Source organism: Trypanosoma grayi (genome assembly GCF_000691245.1).
Source record: "Trypanosoma grayi strain ANR4 Tgr_252_V1, whole genome shotgun sequence".
In the NCBI taxonomy this organism is placed as follows: domain Eukaryota; phylum Euglenozoa; class Kinetoplastea; order Trypanosomatida; family Trypanosomatidae; genus Trypanosoma; species Trypanosoma grayi.
In genome coordinates this window covers 1-20,846 of record NW_008825871.1, presented here as the reverse complement: position 1 = coordinate 20,846, position 20,846 = coordinate 1, and the positions used below count along the sequence as shown (strand labels likewise).

General features: G+C 55.8%; 7 protein-coding genes across 7 annotated transcripts; all 7 read right to left on the bottom strand.

Moving 5' to 3' along the window:
• Nucleotides 1-22: 22 nt before the first annotated feature.
• Nucleotides 23-3,145, bottom strand: DQ04_02521060 (hypothetical protein; the record flags this gene model as incomplete). Its single annotated transcript, XM_009311960.1, has 1 exon — nucleotides 23-3,145. The coding sequence occupies one exon, from the start codon at nucleotides 3,143-3,145 to the stop codon at nucleotides 23-25; it is 3,123 nt and encodes a 1,040-aa protein (XP_009310235.1).
• A 284-nt stretch (nucleotides 3,146-3,429) lies between these two features.
• Nucleotides 3,430-5,322, bottom strand: DQ04_02521050 (hypothetical protein; the record flags this gene model as incomplete). Its single annotated transcript, XM_009311959.1, has 1 exon — nucleotides 3,430-5,322. The coding sequence occupies one exon, from the start codon at nucleotides 5,320-5,322 to the stop codon at nucleotides 3,430-3,432; it is 1,893 nt and encodes a 630-aa protein (XP_009310234.1).
• A 683-nt stretch (nucleotides 5,323-6,005) lies between these two features.
• DQ04_02521040 (hypothetical protein) lies at nucleotides 6,006-7,448 on the bottom strand (the record flags this gene model as incomplete). Its single annotated transcript, XM_009311958.1, has 1 exon — nucleotides 6,006-7,448. The coding sequence occupies one exon, from the start codon at nucleotides 7,446-7,448 to the stop codon at nucleotides 6,006-6,008; it is 1,443 nt and encodes a 480-aa protein (XP_009310233.1).
• An 821-nt stretch (nucleotides 7,449-8,269) lies between these two features.
• On the bottom strand, nucleotides 8,270-11,227 carry DQ04_02521030 (hypothetical protein; the record flags this gene model as incomplete). Its single annotated transcript, XM_009311957.1, has 1 exon — nucleotides 8,270-11,227. The coding sequence occupies one exon, from the start codon at nucleotides 11,225-11,227 to the stop codon at nucleotides 8,270-8,272; it is 2,958 nt and encodes a 985-aa protein (XP_009310232.1).
• Nucleotides 11,228-13,127: 1,900 nt separating this feature from the next.
• DQ04_02521020 (hypothetical protein) lies at nucleotides 13,128-16,685 on the bottom strand (the record flags this gene model as incomplete). Its single annotated transcript, XM_009311956.1, has 1 exon — nucleotides 13,128-16,685. The coding sequence occupies one exon, from the start codon at nucleotides 16,683-16,685 to the stop codon at nucleotides 13,128-13,130; it is 3,558 nt and encodes a 1,185-aa protein (XP_009310231.1).
• A 530-nt stretch (nucleotides 16,686-17,215) lies between these two features.
• Nucleotides 17,216-18,526, bottom strand: DQ04_02521010 (putative RNA-binding protein; the record flags this gene model as incomplete). The annotated part of the gene is made up of 1 exon (XM_009311955.1): nucleotides 17,216-18,526. One exon carries the CDS (start codon nucleotides 18,524-18,526, stop codon nucleotides 17,216-17,218), a length of 1,311 nt encoding a protein of 436 aa, XP_009310230.1.
• Nucleotides 18,527-18,868: 342 nt separating this feature from the next.
• Nucleotides 18,869-20,065, bottom strand: DQ04_02521000 (proteasome regulatory non-ATPase subunit 7; the record flags this gene model as incomplete). Its single annotated transcript, XM_009311954.1, has 1 exon — nucleotides 18,869-20,065. One exon carries the CDS (start codon nucleotides 20,063-20,065, stop codon nucleotides 18,869-18,871), a length of 1,197 nt encoding a protein of 398 aa, XP_009310229.1.
• Between the last annotated feature and the right edge of the window lie 781 nt (nucleotides 20,066-20,846).

Below are 20,846 nucleotides of genomic sequence, written 5' to 3'. Positions count from 1 at the left end.
ACCACCACAACAACAACGGTAGTTAGACAAGATTCATCAGCGGCAATGCGAATGTGGCTCGGATCGGCGGAGGCAGCTGTTGCGCGCCCTCCTCATCCAGACAGCGCTGTATCATCCGCTCCACCGCAACGCGCAGCCCAGAGAGATTCACTACAAAGGCAGCAGCCACGTCATAGAGTGTCTGGTACGTGTCGAGGAGGAGGCGGAAGATGGGCTGCTCCTCCAGTACGCGGAATCCCATGTATAACGTCGCCGCTATCTTCGGGTACAGCATCAACAGCATTGGCCGGACGTGTTGTGCATAATGCGGCACCACATACGGATGCCCTCCGCACCGCTCCGCGTGCTGCAGACGGTGCTCGCACTCCAACCGCCACAAGTGCTGCGCCGCCACGTCCACGTAGCGCTGGTGATATGACTCGCGGAGCCTGAATCCCTCCGGTTCCGCCGTGTACGGTTGCACCTCCACGTCAAGCAGCGAGGAGTCCTCATGTTTGTCGGGAACATTTATGTGTAGTGGGGAACCGCTTGTGAAGTCTGATCTTCTTGCTGAGCATGGCACTTCTTCACTTGCTGCATCGGTGGCATTCGACATGGAGGAGCGCATCTGCTGCTGGCTAATCTTTGCAGACAAGGCTGGTGTACTCATGTCCACCTCCACCTGCCGCGGTGTTCGCTGCAGCTCATCTAGCTCCCACTTTCGCCGCGCCACGCGGTGATACATCTCCCGCATCTCTTGCTCCGGGAAAGGGAAATCGACGCACTCATTCCCGTTTTTCACGAATTCCTCAATTGTCATGCGGCAGCTCTTTGCGCTTTCATTGTGAAGGCTGGCATGCAGGAAAAGAAGTACCCCCGCCATGGCGTTGGCGTCCTTCGTAGTGATGGAACGTGGGTTCTGCTTCCCGTACGCCTCGCCGAAGCGCTCCTGTACGACGCCCCACACCTGCGCTTCGAAGGTGGGCCGGTCCCACGACATGAACTCACACGTTGTGTCCCGCAGCGCAATGTCAATTGGAACCCCTTCGTAGGAGAACAGCTGAAGGTACTCCTTCAAGATGCGGTCACAGTCTGGGTCCTTCAGCACCCGCTCAAATATCATACACAACGCCGAGCGCTCGACGCCAGAGTAGGTTTTTAAAAACCTCGCAAAGGCGGTCCAACTCGCCGCCTCGTCTGTGCTTGGAATGTAGCCGCGCTGCCTGAGTAATTCCATCCCTTCACGCCAGCGTCCCTTGTTGATGATCTGCAATGCCTCCTGTGCGATGCGTTTGTTCTGCAGGAGGCAGTGAATGTGTTTCCAATGGTAGCCAACATTTCGATTCTTCCCCCACATCGACTGGGTATCCTCACCCTCATCACTCAATGAGTCGGTGCTTGCGTCCCCCGAGAGCAACTCAGAAGTGTCGCTCTCCTGTTCCTTGTCATCGGAGCCCCAGTTGTCGAGATACACTTCATGCCACCGGTCCGCTGCATGACTGCCGTTGACAGGCTGCGTGAGCGCCCGGCCGGCCGTCTCGCGCGCCTGCCGCTGCATATACCCCCGCGGGTCCTCAGCAACCCATCGCAGCATTGACTCCACCAGGCTGTGCATCGCGCTCGCACACTCGCTACGCAGCAGCTGCTGCTGGTCCAACGAGATCCAATCTGGCTCAAAGAAGTCTGAAAAGATCATCCCCACAACGAAGTCCACCATCAGCTCCAGCATGCCGCCGTACTTCGCCCCTGCATCAAAGGTGGGATTGCAATCGTAGTTGATGAAAAACGAAACACATAGGTGCGGAACGCGAAAGAGTTCACGAACCATACCAAGTACTGCGTACTTCTGAGAGAAACTCGAGAACTTGGATTGGGCTAGCGGGAACAGCATGATGGCGAGGAGTGCGTGTAGCTCTCTAGCAAGGTGGTAGTGGCACTTTCGCAGAAGCAAAGTGAGGACGCGCACACTAGTGGCAAAGAAACAGGCAGGCACGACAGTCGAAACATTTCGAGCAATGCAGCGGAGGATATCGTACTTGGTCGCTGCAAGTACCAGCGAAAGCCACGTCGCACAGCGGTGTTCTACATCACAGTTCGCTACAGGAAGCTCGAGGAACACCGCCTCTACCATCTCCAGTGCGAGTTGCCGCGCTCGCACCTCTGGGTTTGCCTCACTGGTAGATCCTGACCCGCTACACGCCCTCGACGCAAGTTTACATGTGTGGCGAATAAGCAGCAGCAGGTCCTTCATGGCGTCAGGGAAGCGGCTTCCTCCACGCAGCGTCGATACTGCACTTGCCACAATACTATCATCAAGACTGCCGCGGAGGTATTCAAATGGGCGGAGTGAGCCACTTGAAATCAATGTATCCTCAACAGCAGGCGTCATAGATTCTTCTTTGAACTCATTGCTTTTCAACCGATCGGCCCGATTCTCCGGTTCCAGTGATGTGGTAAAACCCTCAATGACAATCTTTGTGTAGGGGGCATCGGGCTCCACGTCATGCATGTAGTCATCTAAAACTGTGTTAGAGGCAAATATGCTGGACTCCGACTCCTGTAGAGCAGCCTCCACAAAATTCCGCGTCACGCGGAGGACGCAGAGGAGGAACAGATCCCGGCTAATAGCCCGAGCGCCTTCATGAGAACTTTGAAGTGTTATCTGGGAGCATATCTGCACACAACGTGTGACGCATTTTCCTGTAAATGAAGAAAACCCATCATCGCTCACAATATCGTGCAAAATCTCCACACACTTCAGGTACATGACGGGTTCAGACGCGTGCCTGAGGAAGTCGCCCATGGCACAGAACAAGGCCTCGCCACACAGAAGTGCTTTCTTGTTGTTCTGAGACTGATAAAGAATGATGGCCGTGTTGTATGGGATAAAAGATCCCTGAATCAACTGCTGCAGCACTGGCAACACCGCTTCCACCACACGACTCTTCTTCACATAGAAGGCGCTTAAGACAGCGGATATGATGGGTGCAGTGGCAAGCCTAGCTCGCCCATCATGCATCGTACGCATCCACTCTTCTACTGTCCCCAGAGCCTGCTGGACAACATCTCTGAATTCTGGATCGATTAGCAAGCTGTTACCACCCTCAGTACGCTTAACCAGTCGGAAAAGGGAGGCAAGTGCCTCAAGGGATCTCTCCGATCTCATGACTCTCCTCTCTAGCGTGGTGGAATGGGCAATGTTATTCGTTCCTCTCCTACTCCCTATTCCACACTGCAAGTATGTGAGGAGAGATGAAAGGAAGCAGACAATTCGTGGACGACACTTCACAACGTGAATGGAGTACCAGTGCCCTCCCCAGCGTCCACGTGCACCTAATCAATATATAGATATGAGCTTGGTATAGCACATGATTTTTTTTCGCGAACGTGATCGGCCAACCAAATGACCCACAACCCTGTAACAAGCACGCATACAATAATCGTGTACTTCTAATGTCTCGAGAGAGCGCCGTACTTCCTCAGCAACTCCATTGTCTTTGCCCACACCTCTTCTTCAAAAGAACCGTCGTGTTGGAACGAGGTTGGCTCAGTCTCGCCCAGGCCCGATGGTGTCATTGGCAGCTGCGTGGAGGAAGGCGCTGCTGTTGCTGCTGCTGCTGCTGCTGTCGTTGTTGCTGGTGGATGGTGCTTAGCATAGAAGGATGGTGTAGCGAAACTCTGATTGAGTCCGACCGGCTCTTTTCTGGTTGAGCAAAGTGACAGCACGTTCGTCATGAAATGCGGTTCATCCAGCACAATCTCTTTCACTGCTTGCGTCTGCACTCCTTTCGTCGTGCGCCCGCTCGTGCGCTGCATCTCCGCCCGCCGAATCTTATCGAGCTGCTGCCCCAACTCCGCAATACGCGCGTCGCGCTGCCGGACGATTTCCTCCGCGCGCCGCACAACGGCCTCCTCAAAGTCCGAGTTGCGGCGCTGGAGGCTCGCCTTGAGGCGCAGACACGTTGCGGCGTGGTCGGAGCGCTCCTCCTCCAGCTGCGTGCGCAGCGCCGCCGCCTCCTCGCGGCTGGAAACAAGCAGCGCACCGCACTCCTCCAGCGCCCGCGTGTGAATCGTGGATTTCAGCGCATCACCGTCAGTAGCAGCAGCAACGTGGAAAGTGTGCAGCTGGTCACGCAGAGCGCGGATCTCCGTCTCGTAGCGTTGTGCCATGCGCAGACGCTGATGCTCGCTGACACGCACCTCCTCGCGCAGATCGCGGCGTATCGCCTCACGCTCCTCGTGTAGGTAGCGTACCTCCCCGGTGCAGTGGCGCACGTACTCCACCACCACTGACGCGAGGTGGCGGGCGAGTGCCGCAATGCCGCGCTGCACGGACTGCCGCACAACTGCCGGCACGTCGTCGCTGGCTTCGACGCGCAGCAGGTCATGCAGCACCGCATCCGATGCCGCGTCCACCAAGGGGGTGCACTTCTCCATCATTACAGTGGCGATGCCAGTAGCCGCGGCATCATCATTATTTTCAGTGATGGCATCCTCTGTTGCCGTCGCCACTAAACCACCACTGTCGCTGCTGTCAGCGGTTGGCGCACGTCCCGTTAGAGTCGTCATCGCCGCTGGCAGCATGGACAGGTCAACGCCTTCCAGCGCAATGGTTTCGCGGAGCTTTGACAGGGCCAGCCTCGCTGTCTCCGCCTCATGCTTGTATTTGAGGATTTCCGCCTCTGTCTGATTGCGATGCGCCTGCACAAGGGCATCCACCTGCGCAAGCACATCATTCATGTAGTGTTCCCTCTCCTCTGGAGAGGCGAACGCCCCAGAAGCAATGTGTGAATCCGAAAGAACGGACTGATTATTCGTACGATTTTCACCACCGATAGCATCAACCAACTGTTGATGAGCACTAAGCTGAATGTGCTGCTGTTGAAGTTCTTCCTGAAGCCCAATGACTTCTTGGCGAAGCTCACGATTCTGCTCCTCCATATCTATAATGTACTTTGTCATCTCCTTTGGCAGTCGCGTCATGAGGAGAGGCTGCTCCGCCGCCTTCCCCGTCTTATTGAGAGCCGCGTCACTGTTTACTGAGTGAACATGATGGTCAGCAGACGTCACGTCATCGTCACCTGAACTCTGGTGCGTCAGTGAACGCATGCGGCGGTATGTCGATAATTTATCCAGCGGACCGGGCCGCCGCAGCGGCTGGCCACACCCTTCAATGGCATTGGAACTTGTTAATCGTCTGCGATTGTCCGCGTCGCCGCCGTCGTGCTGTTGTTTGGCTCGCTCGTACTCGACCAGGCACCCAGGCTGGCGCAGCGGCAGCCGTGGGGCGGGGTCTGTCGCCGGCGACGGCTCACGCGTGTGGGTAACGAGCGGTGGTGGCATGACGAATGATTGACACCCGTCAGCAAACTCGCAAGCAGCAGCAGCTGATACGAACGGACGCAACGGCAGTCCTAATGTGGCGAACCGGCAATAATAAAGACCAAGCGAGAGGGGGAGGGAAATAAGAAGCATGGTGATGTGAGAATATCATGGAATCATACATGATACCCATTGCTGACACCACACACGGGTGGCCCAGTATTAATGCACGACGAGAAAGGGGGAAGAAGAACAAGTTGCAAGGTGGGAAAAAGGGGGAAACGTAATACAGCCCAAAAAAAAAGGGATACGGAACGCGCCATATCACTTCACCACACAGGTATACACCCACACAAGCATAGGAGATCCATTACTATCATCACCACCACCACCACCCAGCACACATACCGTCGTTAAAGAGAGGGGAATGGTGGAGTGCACAGACATGTGCATTACACCATACAATATTGCTTTTTTTTTTTGCGCACCCATGTCAGTAACGTCGGATGTTCGTTTCCCACCAATAACTAAAAACGCCTAGAGACACCCTCGATTTTACCAGTAAACCCAAAAATATTGCAGCGTCCCGAACCCAGTCAAGACCAAGTTCGCCAAGGACGAAATCTTATAGAAGATCTACACACCATATCTTTTTGATCAACTCACCACCACCAACACTGCCCGATCGCATCTCCACTCGGCTCTCACATCACTGCGCAGCACTTCGCTGTTGATTCCTTCGTAGATTTCAACTCCGTTTTGGAGTCTACCGGCGCTATTCTGGTATATCCAGTATCCTCTGGCAGCACTTTGCTTTCACCTTTTCTGGCAGAAGGGGCAAGAGAGACATGATTTGCGCCACTCATACGAGACGCCTTTACGGTGTCAATGAAAACGGGTTGTGTACCTACTTTTCCTCCCTGCTGTGATGAGATTGACATCCGCTTTGGAGTGCTACTAAGACCGATCTTGGCTGTCACTGGTAGGTACTTGCTGACGTCCAGACTACTAGACGCTTCAGTGAGCGGCCGAGGAACTGGTCCTACAGAGGCAGTACTTGTCGCATAAATAGCAACTGGTGTCTCTGTTTCACTTGGTCGGGTAGCTGTATTCTCACTCGGCAGAATCAGTCGTGGGGCGGAGGATACACTCACGCCAAGGGCGGCTACCTTGCTGGCACCGCTGTCGGGCTGCCCACCTTCGGACCCAGCCAGAGAAGCTGGAGGAGTGGATGCGGCGGCAACATCACTTCTGCTTCCAACAGAATGGGGCTTTGTCTTTTTGGTGGCTGTTGCGGCATGCGGAGGGGGTAGAACAGCTGTCTGCACCGCAGATGGGCGTTGCGTCATCTGTTTAGGCCTTCCACCTGCTATAGCTCCTGTGCTTGGCCGCTGTCGATTTAGGATATTTGCCTGACGCGCTCCAACTCGTGCATCACGTTCCCTTCGCAGCCCCATCTCTGTACACTTCGAAGGACGGAGCCTCTTACATGTCTTCGTCCAAGAGCCTACGGTGCTAGTATTGTCGCATGACAACAGAGATGGTCGCGCGACTGGAACAGCTGAACGATTACTCTGATGATTGTTTGGACTTGAGAAATCATATTGCCGCCTTGGCCGTGTCCGACGGCGCTGCGTTGATAACGTATTAGATACTGATGTCAAAGGAATACAGAATGACTCCTTCGGAGTCGCAAAGCTTGAACAGTGCGACATGCTCTCCGCACCCACCGGTGCCTCTGACTGCAGCGATCTCCAGTACTCCTCACTCCAGTAATCCTGATCGCTCGTTCCGTTTACACCGCGCTGCAACTCCTCCGCAATGGCCTCAAGTCCCTCTCGTTCTGGTGCTCGTAGGTAGCCGACCACGGTGGTGGAAGAGCACTCACGGAAGTTCCCCTTATGTGGGCCCGCCTCGACGGAGAGAGTAATAGTCGGCAGCCGGCTGTGTGACTCCACAAGCTGCGCACCAGGAATCGCGCCGGCCGCCCTCAGTGCTACCACAGATGGTGGTTGGTAGATGACCTGGGGCTCCGACAAGCGGAAGCCGTGGAGGTACGGCACCGCGGTGAAGAGATTGCACTCCAGCCCCATCTCCAGTGAGTCCACGGTGGGGTAGTAGCTTGTGTCATTATTGCGATCTGTCATATGCGAAGCGTGCCGTTCATGCGCTGTTTCTTGGTCCACAGGAAGATGGATCCCTGTGAAACCTCAGTTGCCCGGAAGAAAAAACTCTTTCCCGGTTGTCCGTGACTTCTCGATGTTCCTTTTGCGTGGATATGCGCGTGCGTGCGTCTGATGTGGCTCTTTTTTTATTTTGTTGTTCCACCACTAAAGAGCTCCCCTACTTTTCCTCTTTGTCACTGGGTATTTATTCCTTTGACTTTTTTTGGTCACTCTGTTTAAGTGTATCGTTGCCTTCCCCTCTCGTTGTTGTTGTTGTTGTTGTTTTTTTGTGCTTTTGAGAGGCCAACGTGGCGTATGCCGTCTGCCAGCCCCCAATATATATATATATATATATATTTCTTGGATGTATGTATCGATGTGTTGATCCTGGCTTTCCGCACCCCAATGGTGAGGCAGTAACGGCATTATTAACACAGGAGAGTTACAATAAAATAAGGGAAACAAGCGCGAAGGATTCTCTTAATATTTCAGACAGAAAGCATGAGAAAAGGGGACACACACCCACACACACACAGACTCCAAGAACCGCATAGCAAGATGCTTGTATAATACGCCGAAACTCTTACGATTACACACCGGCCGTGAGAGAAACGTGGCGGGGAAGAGATGTATCTCTATGGCGCAGGGACCACACGACCTGCTCGTTGCCCCCACACCCTTTTTTTTGTTGTGTGTGTATGTGTGTCAATGTGTTTGATTTAGCCTTCGAGAATTTCCCGTCCTCTTTCCGCCTTTTCTTCCCCCTTTCATTCACACTACAACGCGTCGCAGAACAAGGCACATCACTTTCTTGCTCTGTCGTGATACTCACAGGGACGTTTCCGCCCACATTGTTTCTTGCTGCGCTTAAGAATTGCCTCGCAGTAGAGCGGCTCACGCTCCACCGAGGCGGCCGCGACCGTCAATGCAACGCTGCGGAGCGGCCCAGTCTGCAGTGACGCATCCAACGTTCCAACACTCTCCTCGCCACGTCGAACTGACGGCGACAGCTCCGGTTGTTGTTGCTTTTGGTGTTGTAGTGATGGTTGTGTAGCAGCGGTGCTACCATCGCGTCCCGAGGTGCCGCGTGTTTTGTCGCGCGTGATTCCCAGCGACGCTGCGGGAGTTGGGGTGTATGGGAGCACACTCACCTCGCGCGGGTGGCTGCCAGACATCGCGTCATGCGGCCGCTCGTCGTGGCGACGCGCACAGATGCGGGCGGTGGTCCGTGCGACTGCCTCCTCCAACTCTTCCTCCTCGTTCTGCAGGGGGCAGCTGGGTGTCGTGAGCTGCTGCTGCTGCTGCTGCTGGAGCGGCAGCAGCCGGCACGGGCCGTTGCGCGGCGCCTGCGCAGGTTCCTTCTCGGCCGCGCTGCAGCGGAGGCGGTACGACTCGTTCCCGTTCGGCATGAGACTGCGCAGGTGCGAGGCGATGATCTGCACCTGCTGCGCCTCCGCAGAGCCGCGAGAGGCAATTTGCTCGCACATCCGTAACGCCTCCGCGTAGCGCTGCATGAGAATGTAGAAGTCCATGAGCACCACGTCTGACGTGTGGGCGTCGGGGGATCCGCGCAGCACGGATTCCACAATGTCCTCCTCGCGCGACTGCGGTGTGACAAGGCCGCTGAGCAGCTGGATGTTTTCTGTCTGCAATGCCGCCCGGGCGAGGGCGTGCGTAGCGACACTGCCCCAGACGGTGCCGCGGGCTTTACGGTACAGTGCCTCCACCATCGCCGCGCTCCCACGCTTATACGCCAGAAACAGCAGCTTCACAGCCACCGACGCGTCCATTTCGTGTGCAGTGGAAACTGCGAGCACGCAGCCGGTGAGCTGGAATACCAGCTCGTACTCCCCGCTGTACGTGAGGCCGTTGATGATCCCAGGCACGAGATCCAGCAAGGGCGGCCATCCCAATCCGTGTGCCGTGCTGAGTGATGTAAGACTCACGTGATGATCTGCAGCAAATGACAAGTACGCCCACAAGTTCACCGACGCTGGGAGGCAGAAGTTATCGAGGAACTCTCCACGTATGGAGTCGAGCTGCGCAGGCACATAGCCCTGCGTAGCACTAAAGGTGCAGTATAGCACGAAGAGAGCCGTTATCGGCTGCATTGTGGTGATCTGTTGAATGACGCCTCGCAGTGTGACCTGATGTGAGCACCCCATGTGTGAGAGAATCGCGTCGATACACATGACGGGTGCGGTATCCTGAGAGCCCCACAGACTCAGTGCTTCCATTGCCGAGGCCGGCGTCAAACCAAACTCCCGCTCGAATTGCCCGCGTAGTTCCGCCTGGCACGCCATGTTGGTATGTATTGCCTCCTCCAGGCCCAGTGTCTCGTAAAGTGGGACATCAAGCCTCTCGTCGGCATGCGAACTGTACAGCAGACGGTATACAGACAATCGGACGTACACTGTGTGAAGCCGCTTGATCAGGTGCATGGAGATGCTCTGGTACGGCTGCACCTCAGCATTGAGCTCACGTTCACGGTGCAGCGTCGCCACCAGGCAGTGCTGCAGGTTCAGCAGCTGCGTCAATGCCTTCTCTGTAGTGTGTAGGTCGAACACCTTTGCAGCAGTAGCCTCCAATGCCTGCACCGCCGACTCACACTNATCGCGCAGCCCTTCAAGTTTATCGGGTGCAGCACAGATAACTTGGTGACTTAGTAGACGCTTCGGTAAATCCTCAAAGACAAGCACACCAGAATTCTGTCGCAGTAACACCACACTCAACGGTGATGCCCCCAGCTCACTCTGCACAAGTAGCTCGTAGGCACACTGTTTAAACACAAAGCTGTGGATGTGGCCACTCCACACAAAGACACTACGCGACCAGCCCGTCACCGTTGGTAGCTGGTACGGCCCGTCAAGGCTTCGCACCGCAAGGGCGTTCAGATGCACTGCGGTGGGTTCTTGAATAGCGATGTGAAGGCCACCAAGACGACCCTCACCCACCATGAACACAGACGATGTGTTGTCTGCGCCGTTCGGTAGGGCAAGCTGCTCGCTGTGTAGCCGCACCGGCGGCTCCTCTACACCGTCGACCGGCGGCGGCGGGAACCAGTAGCCGCACAGAACGTTGTCGTCGCACAGAACCCACAGCACAGCACCGCCCGCAAATACGGCGTGAGTCGGCACACCCGTCGACGACACCTTTACGTGGTGCATGAGGAGGCAATCCCCGCTGCCGTCGACTGTCTCAGGCAACGCNACGACGGCCACGCTACCATCGTCAAGCAGCACGAGCACCTCGTTTGCGTGACGCCCGGACACCACGCGTCGCACGCAAGCGTCACCAAAGTCCCACAGCACCCGAGATCTGCAGTCGTTGCCGTTGCGAGTACAGCTAAACAGCTGACTCGTGCCGAGGCCGTAGACCGCCACGTCGCAGCATCCAATGCGGAGACAGACCACACTGTACCACCGCGTCTCTTCAACGCCACTGGTGTATGGCAACTCCTGCAGTTTCAGCAACTGTGGACCAGAGACAAATGCCAGCGCCGTTTTCCGGCTTCGCCCAGACCCACGGCTCACGCAGCAGACCACCACACCAGCGGTGTTAGCGGCGGTGTCCATCACGTCGCCCAACTCTCCGCCGAGTTTTGCATCGGCCAGCACCGTACCACTGGCAGATAGTAGAAGCACACTGCACTCACGGACGCTACAGCGACGGCTCTTACCCGTTGCAACGGCGAGAATGTTGCCACCGCTGAACGAACCCCAATCCACAGGGGCCGTGGTAACGCGCCGCAGTTCTGCCATTTGAAGGGCGAGTCTACAGAGCCTCTGGCGGTCTGTTGTTTATGTGCACCTGTGGGTCTGTATGTGTATGTGTGTGTTTAACCGATTGTCTTTGACGTTCGTGTGCTTTTCCGAGCCCCGTCTGCTGTGGTAACTGTGAAGGTGTAATGGCAACACCTGCTTCCTCTTACCCTTTCTTTGTGTGTGTGTGTGTGTGTGTGTGTGTGTGTGTGCAAGAGAGAGACAATAGAAGGCAAAAACAACAGAGAGAGACTCCTTCAACGACAACGCATACACACATACGCAAACACACATAAAGACAAACTGCGTCGTCGCCAGTTCGCGCCACACTGCCACACAAGTGCGAAGTGTGGGGTGAGCTGGGGGGCCACCTATGCACCAGCAGCGCGCCACGTTTCCGCCAGCCTAAGGAAGAGGCGGCCGCACAGCTGCGCGTCGTGAAGGGCGTCATGCCGATCCTCCCTCCCCGTAGCGTCAATGCCGCAGAATTGACAAGCCCGCGTTAAGTCCGTCGACTGCTGCGGATACAATGAGCGGAAGAGCGACTGCGTGCAGGTCAGCGGCGCCTCCGCGTCCCACACCACCCGCCATCCGGCGTCGGTGAGCTGTCGCTGCAGGAAAGCCGCATCGAACTTGGCGTTGTGCGCGATGATGGGCGGTAGTGTAAGCGTCCCACCGCACGCAGCCTCCGTGCTGGTCGCACCTGTCGCACCTGTCGCACGGGGGCAGCTGTCAAGTTGCGGAAGAAACGCGGCAAACGCCGGAATGATTGCGTCAAACGTCGGCGCGCTGCGCAGAAGCGCCAGCGGAAGGCCATGCACCGCCTCCGCGCGTCGGTCACTCCTCCTTGACGGTTGCACGACGCGGAAGAACGAACGCGCACCCAGGAGCCACTGCTGCAGCGCTGCCCCGTCCCAACGCAGTTCGACAGCCCCAATGGCTACGATATCGTCCCGATTCGCAGAGAAGCCCGTCGTCTCCACGTCAATGCACACCGCAGCGACAAATGGAGGTGGCTGCTTGTGCAGGACGGTGCGCTGCAGCAGCGCAGGGGTGCTGGGGAGCGAATCAGCGGGCCGCACGTGTCTAGAGCCGTGGCAGACGAAGTGGGCTGCTCGCGCGTCAGGCTCAGCCGCGATAGCAAAACCAGAATCATCCCCTTCCTCCCCTGGCTGCTGCTGCTGCTGCTGCTGCTGCTGCTGCTGCTGCTGCTGCTGTTGTTGTTGTTGGGATTTCTCGTTGGCTATTGCAAGACGCCATGACGGTGGCAACGCCAACGGCACAGTCGCGTGTGTAGCCGCTGCGGCGCGATTTCGCTTCCGACACCGTGTGAGTAGTGAATCCAGCTCCCCTATCTTCTAGTAGATGAGCGCATGCGTGTCGAGTTAAAAGCCGATACACACACCCACAGACACACACACACACACACAGAGAGAGAGAGAGAGAAAGACCAAAGTGCATTGGATAGAAAAACGCAAGGAAAGAAACTGCAAAGGCCACAGAGGCGTATGGTCTTCACGCACACGCACAGGTACACAAGTCCCATCTCATTCTGTAGTGCAGAGAGGGAAAATGAAATTGTACGTGAAGGAGAAAGTGATATATTCGCTTTACTGCATCGAGGACGAGAGAGAACGCGCTGAGCGCCTTCACAGCACCACACATACACTCCGCTCTCACCCAATTAGTATTGTTTTGCACTTGCGCTGTGTTCATTCTAGTGATCGTGCTACCTAACCCCAGCCCAGAAACATTCTGCACAGAACAACAACAACAACAACAACAGCAGCAGCAGCGTTGCTCTCACCAAGACGCAAGCCATTTATGACGAGCCAACACCCTCCTTCGATTCTTTTCTCCTTTCTTTTTCCTCACTCCTTCTCTCGTTCAGTTCTTGTCCTCACAAAATCATTTCCAGCCGCCTCTTCCAAAACTGTGCCTCAAATAGCCGGGCACTCTGCCCAAAGACACCGACAATCGCCATCCACTGGATTATCTTGCGGGTGGAGAGCAGCAGGCAGAGCACGTCGAGGGCGACAAAGACAAGGACACCAGAAAGCGGCGTACCCCCACGCTTTCTACCAAACCATAGAAGCAGGAGAAGTGAGACGTGTGACGGAAGCACAGGCGCCGCGCAGATAATGCTCCACATGGCTTGCAGGTAGCCACCCAACACCGTCAGACCAGAGGCGTACGCGTCGTACAGCAAGCACAACCAGAGAATGCCGACCACGTAGGCGAGAGACGGGAAGTAGCGGAAATGCCCTCGTCCCAGTTCAGAAAAAAGCACACCATCATCTACCAGCAGAAGAAGAAAGAGGGAAGTCGTCACATGTAGTCCAGGCTCATTCCCGCCACACCACACATTGAGCGTCGTCAAGGCGGTGACGGCGAGGATTGTCGCGTAGTTCACCATGAGTCCCGCCTGTTCCTGAACTTCTTGCGTGAGCGGCAGTGCACCGGGCAGCAGCGCCTTTCCGCTCAGCCTGAACTTCAACACGATGGCAGTGAACAGGCTTGTGACACTAGTCACCGAGAGCAACCGTTTCCGCCCCATTGTGTAGATCTCCCACATAAGCAGTGGGTTGCCTGACGCGTACTCACGCACATCCACGCGGCCCAACACTACCAGCGTGAAAACCATGAAGCAGACAGAGATGCCGTAGACGATCCACCCCTCATTGGAGGACATCTTGCGATAGTGCGCGATGTCGATGGAGAGAAGCGTAAAGTACACAAAGCCGCAGACACCGCAAATGAGGAAAAACGTGGGCACCGGTAGCAGGTACATAGAGAGACCGACAGAAAGGCATCCTGTTGTAATGAACCAATACACGGCACGCAGTATGAAGTGCAGCGACTTCATTGGGAGAAGCCGGCCGGCAACGAGCAACATCATACCCGCAGCGGAACAGTATCTACAGAAATCTTCGTCAATGAAGTCGTACTCAAACACATTTTCGTGCTCCGTGATTCGTGTGGGTTGTGTGATAAGAAGAATGACACCCACCGCAAGAGATCCGCGCGTCAGTGTCTTCAGGTGGTGCAGAAAGGCAAACGGCACTGTGTTTCGGGCGAAAAACGGGTACGTCAGGACGCTGAAGAACACAAGTGCGCTACCAAAAATCACGTGCATGCTGCTCGCCTGCGCGAGACGGCTCTGAGTGAGAACTTCGTACACGGCCCGCTGGAAGTTGCGTGCCGTGCATGCCGTTATACCCACGGCTCCTACAATGAAGAGCGCCGTGAGACGCTTGGCGTGGCTACTGCGCATCTGCCGCCCCCGTTCCAGCTCGAACAGCACCACGACGTAGCCGACGAAGAGTGCCGCCCACCACACCAGGGTGATCTCCACCGCGTGGTATCGCTTGTTACTGCTCTCGTCCGAATCGGCAAGATAGTAAGAGCCGGTCACCTCCACCACAAACGTCAGCAGCTTCGCGATGTACGAGGCTGCGATGAGAGCGGCCTGTGAGATGTTAAGCGTCTCGTTCTTGTACAACCGCGACGCCAACAGGACACCGACGACACTCGTGAGCAGCACATATGCGGCGGGGTAGACGCTCTCCTCCTTCTGCGAGTATAGTACGTGCTCTACCCACGCCACCTGCAGGGAGTGAACAAAAAGGGTGACGAGCAGCGGCGTCTTGTTCGTCAAGAAGGACACTGTGAAGGCGATGCAGCTTAGCATGTAGCACCACAGCACACTCATCGCCACAACAGGCGTCGGCACCGTCGTCGACTCCCCCAACACATGCAGGTCAACCACAATGAAAGAGAACATGCGGTACATCCACCACATAAGGAGGAGGCTCGAGAAAACAGTAAATGACACCATCGGGCCAGAGTTGGTGCGGTCCAGCAGGAAAAAGTTGACTGAAGAGACGCAGAGCACTAACAAGATAATGAAGGCGCCTGGAAGACCTGCGGCTATCGCCACAAGCACGCTCGATAGAGCCGCTGCACCAACCAAAAACGCTCGCCGTTTCATGTATTTGAACTCCAGTATGTTCTCACCTCGCTCATCTGCATCGAGTAGTACCTTGATTTGGTACACCGCGTAAATTCCTGCGTACATGCCGAGCGCTAAGCAGACACCGTTGAACGGTGGCGGCACTCCATTGAAGAGGAACCTGTAGCGGGAATGTAGCAGACGGTAGATAGCCCAGTGCAGGACAACCACCACACTCAGAAAAAGAAATGGCTTTCGATGCGTGCTGACAGCATCCTGTACGCCAAGAGGGTCACACTCCAAACGGTCCTGTAGTGTTTGCTTCTCCGGAAGCAGGAACCACATGCTGCGCCGCGGACTCCAGGAGAGGTAAACGACGGGTCCGCACAACATGCCAAGTGCGTTGAGGATGTTGGGTATCGCTGCAGTGGCCCAGTCACTTTGGAACGAAACGTAGAGCAGCACAGGGAGAAATAAGAGCAACACCGTGAAGACAATCGCCTCAGCCCTTTCGTTGGCCCGATACGGCACCATCTCTGTCTCGTCATTGTCGCGATCCGGGTCACCACTTTTCCCTTCGCTTAATGTTCGGTTCCCCCGCACACGACGCCGCTGCATGACGAAGCTGCTTTCAAGTGGCCCATAAAAGTAGTAGTGCAGCACACACATACCCACAAGGAACCAAGCAGGCGCATGCCGTGAGCCAACGAAGGCGGTCACAGTGGATAGTAAAGAAGGCAGTGAGAGCAGTGGTGTCACGCCGAGTACGCAACGCTCCATCAAACAGATGAGCTCCGGAAATGTAACCTGCATCCAGTGAAAGTGCAAGAACGCTGCCATGGCTGCAGTAATCAACAGGCCCAAGACGCTCAAAACCATACATAACGGACCCACACTCGAAAATGAAGCGTGCAAATTGGAGAGAAACAATGATAACCCGAACAATGCGGTAGTGCCAATGATCGCCAAAACGCTGCCACGACGGTATCCCGCAAAATCCGCCAAATATGTCACTATGCACCCTGTCAGCAGCACAGTCAACGCGAAGGAAGACATGAGTGGGATGGCGCCAAAGAGACCCAGCGCCAGCAACAGCGTCACGCGCCACACGTACTTGGGAGGTCCGGTCACAAACTCTAGTGGAGCGTCGCGTACGTCCCTTGTATGACCTGACATCTCCTCGAGGATAGCGCCGGCCTCTGTCCCGGACACCTGTTTCGCCGCCTCGCGGCGTGCTTGCTCCTGTATCCAGTGATCCGCTGTAGACTGGATAGCCTCGTTGGCGTACTCCTCGCGTCGTGTGTGTGCCTCTGGCAGAAAAACAGGCGGCACAGCAGCAGTAGAAGGCCCCCCCGCCCACGGGGGCCCATTGTTAGCGTGCTGATAACCACCTTGCGCTGCATTTGCGTTGTCGTTGTTGTGGATTTGGTTGTTGCCACTTCCCGGTGGAGCTGGGAAAGTGGGGAACACCGGCGGCGCCCGTGCTGGGGGCTCACCGGGACGCATGTCCTTCTAAAAGCACCACAGCCCCTCTCGCTGTGAATTCACTAATATCAGCGCCTCGCAGTCCAGCCGTTTCGCTGTCTCGGCTGCGGAGCTACAAATGCTCACTGATGGCTCTCAGAATAATTAAAGCTGCAGGAGGGTGGAAAAAAAAGGGGGGGAAGCCACCGACGGAAAGGGATAGAGAGAGAGAGAGAGAGAACGAAGAAAAACGATTAAGGTGCGGCATATTGAATGCGCCGATGCTGCATCAAGTGCGCCACCGCCACCGCCACCGGAAGCAGCAATGGCAATGGTAAGGAAACAGATCAACTACAACTTGGCCAAAGGAAACGCTTAAGCGCAATGTATTTCTCTCTTCTTGTTGTGGTTGTTGTCTACCCGAGACTTTTCTTTTCTTGTGTTTCTTTTTTTTTCCCGGGTAATCTGCGTCGGCCGCTTACTCGAATCTTTCCTTTCTTCCATCGACATCCTCATCATCACAGTCCTCGTCACAATTCGCATCCTCTCATCGATCCTTGTGTGGTGAAACGTCACTCCGCCTCGTCCTCATGATTCCCCGCGCGGGGCATGTTGTGCTGCCGCCGCAACTCCCGCAGGCGCTGCAGTTTCTGGATGGCGTTAATGTCCTCAATGGCGAAGGAGACCATCAGGCGCCGGTTGTCGCCGAAGAGAGTGGGGTTGTTGTTGATCGCGCGCAATGCGTGCAGAGCCGTCGGGTGGTTCACGAACTCCATAAAGGCGTAGCCCTTTGAGGTGCCGGCAGAGTCCTTCACCAACTTGATGTTCTTGATTGGGCCGTACTTGCCCCACTTGTCCTTCTCGGCGTGCTCCTTGTGCTCCTTCAAGAAGGTGCGCACCGGTGTTGCGAAGAGGGCGCGCAGCTCCTTCTCCGTCATGGTCCGCGGCAGGTTGCGCACATTCAGGCGCGTGGTGCTGACGAACATGTTGCTGTTGCGCAGTTGGTTCTTGCGCGCCTCGTAGTCGGACTGAATCATCTCAAGGTAGCGGGGGTGCAGTCCGCGCGCGGCCGGCGCGTCAGGTAGAATGAGGCCTTCCTGCAGCAGGTACAAGTGGCGCGGGTCGTCGGCGGCCACCTTTGTGCGCTTCTGCTTCTTCTGCAGCGCTGCGACGGCCTCGTGCGAGTCGCTGCGGGAAAGCACGCGGTGCACAGTGAAGCGGGTGTCGCGAATCGACAGGAACGGGTCGCGTGCGGTGACGGCGTCGGCGCGCAACTTGAACCGCATGCGCTTCGCCTGGCAGTGTGAGACATCCTTTGTCTTCTCGCGCCAGTCGGCGCGGTCGGCGGCGGCGAGTTCACGCGCGTTGTGCTGCGCGTGCTCGAAGATCTTCTCCGCCAGCGCAACGGAGCCACAGTGCAGGAAGCCGGTGCCGACCAACGCCTTGTTCGTCTTGTTGCGCACCAGCAGCACGCGCCGCACGGCGCCGAAGCGCGACGCGAAGAAGCTCAGCAGCTCCTCCTCCGACGTGTCGAGCGGGAGGCGCTTGAGGAACAGCTGTGTCTCAAGCGGGTCGCGCTTGTTCATGCGTTCCTGCTTCTCTTCGTCAACGTCGCTCTGCACCTCGACGTCGCCGTTTTCGGCATCATCACCCTCCAGCGGCTGGTTGTCGTCGTCGTCGCCACGCGGCCGCTTCTTGCGCCCAAACGGCTCCTTCTTCTTTGCGCTGCCATTGTTCTCCGCGTACGTCTTCGCTATGGCCTTCTTCCAGCTGGGCTTCTTCTTCTCTAGCTTGTGGAGCAGCTTCTTTCGAATGCGCTGCTGTGCCTTCTTCTTGCGAAGGGCGGAGGGAGTCGGCTTGCGCTTCACCGTCCCCTTCGCCATCCTGCAGATGAACTTCAAACAGGGGCAGCATGCAGATGACACAGTGAAGAGAAGAGAAGAGAAGGGGAAAGAAGTACAGTGGAGAACCATGAAAACCTCACCCAAAGGAATAAGCAAATAAAAGGAAACGGCACTGTAGCGGGAAAAAAGTGCGGTGCGGCACAGGCTCCATCCGCAGATATAACGAAGCAGCAGCTGCCAGGGCCTAAGAAGGGTGTACACACACACACATATAAACACCCCCGTATATATATATATATATATATATACGGCATGTAAAATAGAGAGAAAGAGAAGTTGTTGCATAGCTACGTCTGTCCATGCGTGTCTAGCGCAACTGGGTCACATCTCAGCCAAACGAGAAAGCTTCTGAATACGGTTCAGAAGCAGGTCGCCATTCTTGACGATGCGGTGGTAGTCAAAGTTGGTGGTGTCTCCACGGTAAGTGGTGATGCTATCTGACACACGGTCCATTTTACATGCGATGCGCTCATTCGAAATGAAGGTTCCCAGCATGTTATCCAGCACCGGCGGCGGAATGTTGAAAGCCGCGCTCATAGAGTTCAGCGTGACGCTGCTATACGAGTCAAGGAACTGCGTGAATACGAGCACGCGCACCTCGCGGAAAAAATAGTTCACATGCTGGGAGAGGTACACAATGCCTCGAAGCTGCTGGCACACCGTGTCAAGTGCGGGGAACACCTCCCTGTATCGGCAGTTGTGAATGGCAGTGACGAGGTGGAAGACGTCCTTGATGTTGGCACTGCGCACCTCTGGGCTATCGACGATCTGCTTCTTCAACTCGGAGCGGCTCAGCACCGTCAGGCTCGCGACAACCGTGATGAGGATGAACTCGTTAAAGTCCATCAGTTCCCCTGCGGCGAAGGTCGAGATGGAGTCCAACAGCAACTCCGAGCCCTTCTTGAAGTCGCGTATGAAGACGTGGTAGATGCCCTCGTACACCTTGAGTCGGTTGCGCCGCTCCCAGTCACCCTCCTTCATCAGCCGGTGCGCGTCACGTATGCCGTTGGCGGCGATCTCGTTATCGGAGAATGCGATGCCGAGGAGGATGCGCTGCAGGCAGAGGTCCAGCTTTGGCCCAGCCGCCAGCGTCTTGCCGGAGCACTCCATGTTGAACTTGAGGCACTCCTGCAGGTCACCGATGCGGGCGAAGTGGGCACATTTTGCGAGCAGACCCTCGCGCACCTCCACGTCGCCGCGGTTCTCCCGCGCGTCCTTAATACGTGCGTCAAGCTCCTCCAACTTCCTTGCGTTGGCGGCGTCCATCTCCTTCATCCTGGCCTCGTCTAGCGGCCACACAAACAGCTCATTGACGAAACGGAGGAAAGGCGCCATGTTGTGGTCGTACGCCTCTTTCAGCATTGCCGCCTTCGCCTCCTCGCGCGTTGCAGCGTCGACGTACTGCGAGGTGTACGTGTGGCGCAGGTGCAGCAACGAGATGAGGGGGTCCATTGCGATGGGTTCCTCGACAGGGAACTCCCCTTCCTCGTTTTCAGTGTGTGATGGCGGTGGTGGCATGGCACCGTTCTTGTGGGTTAGGTTATTGGTGTGTGCGTGTGTGGAATCCTAGTACGAGATTATATGCGGGTAATCTACAATACCTGACCTGAGCACAGTTGTGGAGTAACAACCAAAAAAAAAAAAAACACAAATACATAGGGGAAGAAGGGACCAGTATCAGCTTGTGCGCACACGTGACGAAAGTATGTTGGTGTGAGAAAAATAGAGAGATGATGGCAGAACCCAATCCCACTCCCCACAAGTAGTACATTCTCGATAGTACAGTGACAACAACACAGAGAAAGAGAGAAGGAAAGAAAAGGATCGTGGGGCACATATATATATATATATATATATCTTCAAGCACGGATGGGAGCACTGGTGAGAAAACAGAGTGGAATTGTGGTACAGACAGCACCATTGAAATTAGAAGAGGGTGCAGTGGTTGTGAACCAAGAGAAAAGTAAAATAGGGAGGGATTTATTGACTATCACGCGTGCTCCTTTTGTGTCTCTCATAGCCCCGTCAATAGTACTGGCAAGACTTCAAAAAAAAGTCCGCCTGCGCGTCCAGCAGAGCCCAAGATTCGGCGAGCCCCCGCGCATCCTTCGCCGTGTTCATATCATAGTTGCTACCTTCCTGGTTGTAGTCGTAGCACTCATCACCAACTAGGATGTTATTATTGCGGCTGCCGCTGCTGCTGGCATCATCCTCCGCGTCGTCATAGACCTCGTCATCATTATAGTAGTAGTGGTTGTTGTCGTTAGAGCCGGTGACGCCGCGGCTTACCGCAAGCAGG